At 34.1% G+C, this 10,129-nt stretch overlaps 1 protein-coding gene across 1 annotated transcript; it reads right to left on the bottom strand.

Moving 5' to 3' along the window:
- Positions 1–7,610: 7,610 nt before the first annotated feature.
- LOC149232703 (uncharacterized) lies at positions 7,611–9,728 on the bottom strand. The gene is made up of 2 exons (XM_089376550.1): positions 9,021–9,728; positions 7,611–8,510 (listed from the first exon to the last, which is right to left on the bottom strand). The coding sequence occupies exons 1-2, from the start codon at positions 9,492–9,494 to the stop codon at positions 7,887–7,889; spliced, it is 1,098 nt and encodes a 365-aa protein (XP_089232676.1). The 5' UTR covers positions 9,495–9,728; the 3' UTR covers positions 7,611–7,886.
- Positions 9,729–10,129: the final 401 nt, after the last annotated feature.

Here is a 10,129-nt window from a genome sequence, read left to right as displayed (position 1 = left end):
TTCATTCCATCTAGGGTTTGAATGTTTTCTTCCAAAGGTATGACATACCCTACTACAAAATACATAAAACCCTAGAAACAATTCAAATAAGTATAGATCTGAAATGTATCTAACTTTTAGAATTCATATGTTAGACTTTCTACTAGGATCTTATACAAACCCTAGATTTCATACATGAGATTCAATAATCAAAACCAATCACAACTTAGTCATCAACATGACCAACTTCCACAAGGGTTAGTTGAAAACCCTAGATTTTTCAATCAAACATCAATCACAACTAAAACTCATATTTCAACAATCTTACACAAATCTCAAATTATCACATTATCATCATACATCAAAGATTTTTACTTCTACTAAGGTTTAACTCTAAAACCCTAGAATTTCACAAATACTATCATCCTAGAAAAAAAGCTTTGATTAGGGCTTAGTTTCAAACCTTAGAATTCACGATCATCAACAAATACATTAACTCATACATCTAGGACTTCATCATCATGCATAGGCATTTCATATCATGCGTTAGTCAAACCCAACTTCACAAATATCGATAAGAGTTAGACATACAACAAACTTGATTAAACTAGGGTTTGATCGAGCAAACACACATTCCAAGGGAATCATTTCAAAGACATTATAAGGGCCTTGCTTACTCATTCCACCAAACCCTAATTAATTAGGGTTTCAAAATAAGAGCATAGCAAACCCAAAATTACCAATACTTTAAAGGTCGGAGATTTTAGACATTAGCATTCAATCCTAACAAGTTAGGGTTTCCATAATCATACCAAAACCCCAAAAAAGACATCATCAAAGCATCAACCAATTATTTTATACTTCTTCAAAGCATTAGACATTTTTCTTTCAATAACACTCAGCAGATTAGGGTTTCACACATTATCATTAGCATACCCTTAAGTTAGGGTTTTCCAAAGAACCTTTCTAGGGTTCTATAGGAATAATTAAGGGCGTGAGGAGGGTATATTTATCTAATGATGAATCACCCAATAAAGAATATTGAAGATTCAAGGAAGCTAGACAAAATTATGTTAGTAATACAGATTTCAAAATAAGATGAACGTATGTTTTATATTAAGAGAATTTTATAAGGTGTATAGTCTAAGACATACCTGGAGATGTTCCTTGACAAACATTGTAAGGACTCCTTGAAGTGTTCTCTTTGTATTAAGCCATGATATTTTATACCTATAATACATACTTTTAAGCAAAACATGTGATACCAAGAACATGATTCAATTTTTCAAGTTAGATCTTCTACGAAACCATGGAAGATGGAATCCTATGATATTGAAACTCAAGTTATTACTTCAATTGATATTGGGACTTTTACTTGACATCCTAAATTTGAATCCTAGAAGATAAGGATTAAGGTTCTAATATGAGACTTTCATAGGTTATCTGGGGATTACAATATTTACCCTAGACTATCTATAAATAAGGATTGTATGAACCATTTAAGATTAGATATATTGAAAATTTAAAATATTATAAGCATACGTACCTTGTGTTTACATACCTCTGATTTGATAGACAATACTTACTTTATTTTTCTTGAGTTGGTACCTCGAACTATCAATTCAGATCCTCAAGGCTTGAGTTACTATATGATAGACTTCAATCCAATTTCTATCTTCAATGATGTTGATCACATGCCTCTAACAACATAGCTTTTGTTGTCACCCAATTCCACTGCATGAGAAGATGGCTTCTTTGATAGTGTATGAATTTTTTTACTTTCTCCTACCATGTGCCTTGATTCCTCACTACCAATGATCCATGCATTGCTATTACTAAGAGAACCTGTAAGAACAGCCAAGAACACTTTACTTGTGACCTTGTTGAATATTAAGTAGTGGATGACCTTCTTAATCCATCTTCCAGTAGTGTTGATACCCATTCTCATATATTTTATCAAAGAGGGAGAATCCATGTTCATTCCTTTTGAGCCAACAAAGTGATCTTCAAACTTTCTTGACCTTAGCTCTAAAACCATGTTGGAAAATCAAAGCAGTTATATTAGGGTTTGATTCTCCATTCTTGATAATTACTTTAGAGTATGTTGGCTTCATTTACTTCTTTATTTTCTTATCTTTCATCAAGAAATTACCATATTATGTGTGTATGAAGATCACAAACTAAGAGACACAAGATATAGGTACTATGTCAGGGAAAAACCCCCCTCGAGGGGAAAATCAGTCAAGAAAATTCTTCCTTTCAATAGTATTCTTTGAGACTCTTCACCCTAGACAAATGCCATACCTTCCCTCCACACCAATTCAGCCTCCCACACCTTTGACCCCTTTCCAACAACTTCGACTAGGTAGTAGCTTCCAGCATTAGTGAAACTTGGAAGACTTTGATCTCCCAATCTAGGGCACGAAACAGAGAGAGAGAGAGGCACCAAAATTTCGATTTTGTTCTTCTCCTTAGACTCCTCCCAACTCGCACTTATTTTTGCTTCCCAGCTTTAGACTTCGCACTTCCCAACTTCCTTAGAGATATCGAACTTGTGAGTGATGAAGTGCTCCAAATGAATTCGACTTGCTTGTATTTATAGGCTTCATGTGAGGTCAAATTAGTGTCTTTAGGTCGAATTGATCTCTTCTAGGTCGACTTGATGTGGAGGATACATAAATTACATTTGACTCAATACTTAACCTTTTTACATGATTCAAAAGCCCAATAAGGGTCTCTTTAAAAGTACAATGACTCTATTGACTCAGGATATCTCCAAGAAGTCCTCAATGGGGACTTTGACCTAAAACATGATGACCCAAGCATGAAATCCATGCTTTAATAAGTCACAATAATAATAATTATTTTCCTTATTCTTTTGACAAGTACATTACATGATGACTCAAATACATTAAATGAAGACCGAACCTAGTTACATTTTCCAACAGTTACAAACATCATCTCAGTATGAAAATCAATGATGGTAAATCATGGTCAACCGTGTTTATTTTAGGGTTTATAATATTTATCTTAGGGTTTTTATACCTTGGGTTTATAATATTTATCCCTTGTGTTTAATATTAGTCGCTTGCAACCAGCCACTGTAGATATTGGAGATAGAGAGAGGCAGGGTCTAAAATTTATAGCTATATGAAGAGTGAAATCAATAGATGGTTTGCGGATTTCACCGCCTTTTTCTTTTCAACGTTATGCAAAAATGCAAGACAGTGCGAGAAGGAATTGGTTGGAAAGCTTGAATGGTCGTGATCATTATCCTGTTGATTTTAATTGGTGTTTCTTTTGTCATTGGTCTCGATGTGTTTTGGAAGAGGCTAGTGTTTAATAACTATGTTCTAGTAGAGTGTTTAAATTTGTATTTTGTATCACCACAATTAAATTGTTCTTTGATTTTTATTAAATGTTTATTTCATAATTACTTCATTATTATTTATTAAATGATTATTAATATAATTGTTTTTATCATCTTTATTTATTTATTTATTTATTATTATTATTATTATTATTATTATTATTAATTATTATTATTTAATATAATAGCCCCAAGGGATAACTCAGTTGGTCGAGTTCCTATTGCTAAGTGCCTCGCTTATCGGTAAGTCACAGGGTCAAATATCCTCAACGCCCTTGGGATTAGGCCTTGCTAGTTTGGTCGGTGGGTAGATCCCTTCGGGTTGATCTACCTGGATTTTCCCATGGATGTAGTGGCCACTCAATGTCCGCGAACCACCTTGAAAAAAAAGTAATAATATAATATTAATTATTGTTAATAGGGTTCTTATATTTATATTAATATTATTGATAATAACATTAACAACATTAATTCTTAATATTATTGATAATTGATCTATGTGCTTGATATGGGCCTATTGACATTTATAAACCTCATTTATTAATGTGGTTGTGATAGTTATAAATAAAAGAGATATTAAATGTGTTAGTTGTTTGTTTGCATAGTCATGTTCGGAAACAAAATAAATTAGAATTGCAGGTTGTTTTATTATTTTGCTAACTTTTTGGCTGACACGATAAAAATATTTAATATCATCTTTAAGGTCCGAATTCATAAACACACTATTTTCTCTAATCTCCAATTACTTGTTTGACAAAACATGACATTTCTACACAAGACAAACACTTTAAGCAATGTTTATACAACTATAGAAAAATGAGCACACCAATGTTTTATATGGTTGAAGCCCTCAAAGAAGGAAATCGTCCACAACTCCAACCAACACTGCCACTTGAGGAAATATATTAATTATATGCCACTTGAGGAAATATATTAATTCAAAATAAAAATATTGTACATAAGAGTTTCTCACAATGGATGTTTTGCAAATGATCCTATATGTTATTTAAATAGAAACCATGGATCAATAAAGTGTCAAGCCATAGATCAATATAGTCATTAGTATTGGGAAGAATATGAATTATCAAATCACTTTATGTCTATATTATATCGTGACTATAGGATTGCATAACTACAAATGCATTCTAATGCATACTAAAGAAGTATATTAAATAACACACACTTTTACCTAAAGATACATTAAACCAACTCGACCTTAACTACTTCCGAGGTGTAAGTATTCTAACATCCTCCCTTAAGAACAACTTGATATAGGATGAAATGATTTATAAAGGTGACATAATGGGAGAAAGAAAGAGGTATTAGAAACTATCGCCCCTTAATGATAACTTCCTAAATTTATAACATAAATCATTTTTTAGAAAAGCTTAATTTCTATAATATATTTCATGAAATTGTCTACTGCTCGATTATCTATAGGTAAAAAAAATCACTTTGAGAATGTGATCTTGATTTTTTTTTTCTTTTGAAGTGCACCTGTAGCTCAATTAGATCTTTAATGAGTTTGATGGATCTATGACTATCACACTAGAGGATGGTTGGATGCTACTTCTAGAATCCAAACTCTAAAAGGATCTATCAAATCTATAATGCTTCTTGACTTGCATTAATTGATGTTTGATACTCTACTTCTACTGAAGTAAGAGCAATAGCTTGTTGCTACTTATAAGCCCAAGTGATAGGTATGGAACCAAGATTGAAATTAAGTTGCAGTGGAATTTCAATCATCAAGGTCACCAACCCAACATGAATTATTGAAATCAACTATGCCCTCCCAAACTATAATGTATCCCAAATTGAACTATGTGTAAGATATATTGAAGCATCCTTTTTATTGTGTTACAGTGGTTGTCATGGCGAATTTTGATATAACAAGTAATAAGACAATAAACAAAGGAAATATTTGGATGGCTATGAGTCAAATATAAGAGTCTACCAACTAATAGACAATACAAAGTGGCCTCTACTTTAGGCATAGTATTGGAAGCAACAAGTTTAACCCTAGATTGAAAGCGAGAGTATGTTTATTTACAATATTCCTTGTGAAAGAAATGAAGAAGGTCACATGCATACTTAGAGAAAGAAATGGAAAACCATTCATTGATTTGCAATACTTGAAAGCTAAGGAAATAATGCAAAAAAGAAATCTTTCATTTTAGAGTTGTTCTTAAAGATCAATTTCTTGCGGTTTGAAATTTTGAGGTCACTGCTAATGAGAATAAGATCATAAAAAAAAAGAACAATTATTATGAGATGGTTTCATATTTTATTAGTATAAACATTGGGGTTAGAATGACATCTAGAAAAGTTGATGTCAAGAAAAAAGTTATCCATTTAAGTTTAAGGAGCTTTCTCAAGTTGTGAAATAAGGCTAGAAGTATTTTGAACATAGCCAGGAGGTTGTTCCATTTAGATTTATTCTTGTAAATTCCCATTCTAGAAGGTTGATTTAACATCTTGTTGGCCACCCAACAAACTCCCCTCTAGTTCTTCAAATGAAATGGGCCCATCCTCTGATTTTCTTGTTTATTTTCAGTTTTGATACCTTGCTTTGAATTGAAATGACAATTATGATTTTGGAGCAGAGATTTTGCTCTAGATTTTGACATGGTTTCTTTTATTGGCATGTGTCATGATAATGATCTTTAAAGAACTGAAAGACACATCTTAAATTTTATTGATAGTGGTTGATGGTTGTTCTTGTTGCATAGAGGATGCTTCTTCATCTTTGAGAATATATATATATATATATATATATATAAACCTCCTAATTCTATAGGAATATTCAATCAAACCTATATGTGACATTATGTTTTTTTCATTGCCTTGACTATAGGGTAACATTGTGCTCAAAGTATTGGTGTTTATGTATTTTATAACTCATGGATTATGAATGTTTTGGTTGTTTTCAGGCCTTAGTTTTTTTTTAAACATGGATGTTTTCGCGGTAAAAACATGAGAAAGTCACATTTCCATCCATTGAAAAACCGACAAAGTTTCTAATTGGCAACTGCCTACCCAAGCCCATATGACATAGACAAATTTTGCAAAAACTACTAACACTACTGTAAATCGTGAGGAGTATTGGAATTGGAATAATCTCAACATGGAAGAAATTATTAGAATTGGAATAATCTAAAATTGTTGTTGAAGATTTTCGACAAGAACTGTGTAGTGTTTTTGATCCCTCCAATGTTTCGGATGGTTACTCCATCCATAATCAGGGACCAAGGAGCTATATGATTAAACGAGTGCTAATGATGGATGGAGTAGCTATCTGAAATGTTGGACGGATCAAAAACACTACATAGTTCTTACCAAAAATCTTCAACAACAATATGAATAGCTTATAATCTCAAATCCCTAGGAAATTGGTGAGTGGGGAGCCACATGACAAGAATCTAATTTTTTAAATTTATTAGAAGTCATTGCAACCTAACAAACTATGTAATACACTACAGTTGTTGATAACCATTAAGAAGAAGAATATGCTAAGTATATTCCTTTGAGAATCAAGCTAGGTACTCAATTAAAAAAAATCAACAAACCTCCTTCCATCTAAAATTCATATATATATACCTATAGATGAAATATGATTAGAAATTCAAATTCATAATCTAAAAGAATGTTTTAACTATCTAATTTTTACGTACATAAATATATGATGTTTCAACTTCTCTTTTATTTATAAATATAATTGGAAATCCAAATTTCATAATGTAAAGAATGTTTCAACTTCTCTTTTATTTATAAATATAATTGGAAATTCAAATTTCATAATGTAAAGGAATGTTTCAACTATCTAACTTTTACATAAATAAATATATTTGATATTGCAAATATGTTTATTATCTAAAATGAAAGTAATTTACATGTTCATCATATATATTTGGGCTCTATTTATGTCCTTTTCCATAAATTTCATCAATTATATTTTTTTATTGACAATTTAATTTTAACAAATTTATTTTCTATTACAAATATTTATTGGATTAATTTTTCTATTCAGCATATATATTTGAGCTCTATTTATGTCTTAAATTATTTTTTTCCATAAATTTCATCAATTATATAATTTGATAAAGAGCCATGTTTCTTTTATTTCAATAATAAAAAGCAAAACTATAATATAAAGCATTAAAATTAAAGTAATTTAATTATTAAATTATTTTATCTTAATATATTCAATTTTTTAAAACTTTAATTCTTTAAATTATTAAAAATATAAAAAATAAATTTACAAATCCTCATCATAAAACCTATTACAACCTTTACTTCTCAATAAATCATGGTTTCACTCTCATAATCGACAACTTAATGGTTTGACTCATCATAATCGAGACTGAATTATGATAGAATTTCCTATCAATTGCTTTACAACTACACACAACGAAATAGTTTTACAAATCCCATAATGGAATGAGATTCTTCACTCTCAAATTGGAATGCCTCTGTTTTATCTGCACCAACCCTTTCTTTCGAAACTCAACCCTGTGAAGGGCAGCGATGATGTCGCTCACGCTTCTGTTTTGGAACCATTTGATCTTTTGATCTTAACATCTGCTACAGTTGATACACCGTATTTTTTCAAGAGGCTTGGAAGTAAAAACCACCAAAAGGAAGTACACGCGACGGCTAAGAGCCTGTCTGAGAACACTACGAGGCACCCCATAATTATTATCAAAACCGATAAATTTATGGCCATGTCGTATCCTTCGCCTTCGCCTTCGCCTGTTGCGTCCGCCGTAATGGTTCCCTTTCTTTTGGCCGACATATCAAGCTTCTTCGGCTGCGAATTAGGACTCGTACTATTCATGTCTGGCCGCGGAATTAGTTCCGGATAAGGAGACAAGGAGGAGAGGGGAGTGGATTCGATCTCCGGACCTTTGAAGAAGCTTTTAGGCGTGTTGGCATGAGAGCTCAACTTCCTGTGAAAATCTATAGATTTCAACAGCTTGCACCTCTTAGAACCCACTTCTGCAGAGGTGCTACTAAACTTAGATGGATGGTCAATTGATCTCGGGATCGAGTCTGCTACTTCGTTTACTTGCCGAATCTCTTGTCTTTTGGGCTGCTCGATCACTGGCATTTCGGCATCCTTTGCGTGGCCTCCTCGGTGAGAAACCGTCGGCCCATGCGCCTGGCAAATAGAAGAATTAAAGAAGAACAATGTCAGCCACACATTCCACTCAATTAATTATATCCAACAACTATAACCCCTAGCATACATTTTACGAAACAGTCGGCCATTTTTTTCTTCCAGCACTGAAAAGCCCCCGGCATAGCCGTACATAGAATCCATTTTTCAGGATTTTGTTTCAGGATTTCTTCGACATAATTATCATGTCATGTCTGGTGAATGGAACCTGGGCGGGGAGGTTATCATTAAACCCTCCCCAACACCTGGGCTATACATCATTGACAAACAGTCGGCCATTTTACCAGAACAATTTTGACAAAATCGGAATTTTTTGAAATCCAAGTAATAACTTTCTAGCTTCAGAATTTTTAGTGCTCCATAAATCCCCCAAGCTGAATATTTCCCCAATTAAGAAAAAATTGAAACGCTCCAAACAATTTTGAAAAAAAATCAAGCGAGCTTGCTTAGATAAGTCCTACGCTAAAATTGAAACACCAAGGGATTGCCTACCATTGGAAACAGCAACGCCTTCGCGATTCGAACCCACGACCGGCGCTCCGACTGTCTCAGGTTAACCTCCTCTTCATCGGAAATCTGTTTTGGAACCGACTCTGCAGCGCAAACTTCTGATTGGCGTGACTTCACGGAAATCTGAGCATCCCGTGACTTGACCTTCATCTCTACTGCATCGAATCCCAGTGACTTCTCCTTTTTTGTGGGCTGCCGCTCACTGGATATTGATTTTCCGACAGGTGACAGAATTACAGGAATCAATTCTCCGTCTCCGGAAATCGAAACAATCCTCCCGGAAGACTCCGATTTCCAGCTGGTAAGCCGAGTAGCTGGGGAAATCTCGACAGCGTACCTTGAAGAAGGGTTTAGTTTGAAAGAATGTTTTTTGCTTTTCGGTTTTATACGGGTTTTGAACCTGGGCCAGAAGGATTCTGACTTGGACAACACCACACTGTTCATCTCTGTTCCCATAACAGAGCCGAAGCAACCAGAGCTGCACTGGGCACCCGTGATGCCTGCCTAACTTGTACAGCGTTATCTACGACATGAATATTCTTTTTATAACACTAGGAATTGGAAAAAGAGAGGAATTATTTGTCCAATGTCATTGTCTGTGCGAGGAAGTTCGATCTGTGCAACTTGGGCGTTGTAACTTGCAATGAAATTGCCACTCTGCCGTGTTTCGAGCTCGCTACTGCACCTTGGACTGGAGCCACTTGTGGGTTTCTGCTTTTGACTATGTGGCCATGTGGGTCCACATCATTATTCTATCTACTATCAACCAATCGCTGAATCCCGCGTTGTCAAATCGCCGTCAAACTCTCATTCCTTTTCCCGAGTATAAACCGGTTTCCCGCTGCAAAATATGGGAAACCACATGGAAAAATTACTCCGTCTCCCTACCTTCGTGGATTGTCGTTACTGAAGTTTTCAAATGTCGGCTGGGTTAAGTTTGGAAATCTCGGATAGGTAATCGGCCAGTTTGTCGTTTAGTACCGTGATGTCAATTTGTGTGACCAAACTACTTGGAAGCGTCTCACGACATTCATAGAAAGGTCAACTGTTTGTCAATTTTCCGCACCGTGTGGTCCCTTGAGGTTTATTCA

This window comes from Pinus tabuliformis, chromosome J (genome assembly GCF_031772625.1).
Source record: "Pinus tabuliformis cultivar Carrire ecotype Pingquan chromosome J, CPIR1, whole genome shotgun sequence".
Classification (NCBI taxonomy): domain Eukaryota; kingdom Viridiplantae; phylum Streptophyta; class Pinopsida; order Pinales; family Pinaceae; genus Pinus; species Pinus tabuliformis.
The sequence above is the reverse complement of the archived record's forward strand: the minus strand, read 5'-3'. Positions and strand labels throughout refer to the sequence as shown.

What these genes read in the sequence shown, in the direction of transcription:
- LOC149232703 (XM_089376550.1), bottom strand. Translation starts at nt 9,494, where the DNA reads ATGGGAACAGAGATGAACAGTGTGGTGTTGTCCAAGTCAGAATCCTTC. An exon ending in AGGCGTTGCTGTTTCCAATG is followed by an intron (nt 8,511 to 9,020) that starts GTAGGCAATCCC and finishes TCTATTTGCCAG; the next exon opens with GCGCATGGGCCGACGGTTTC.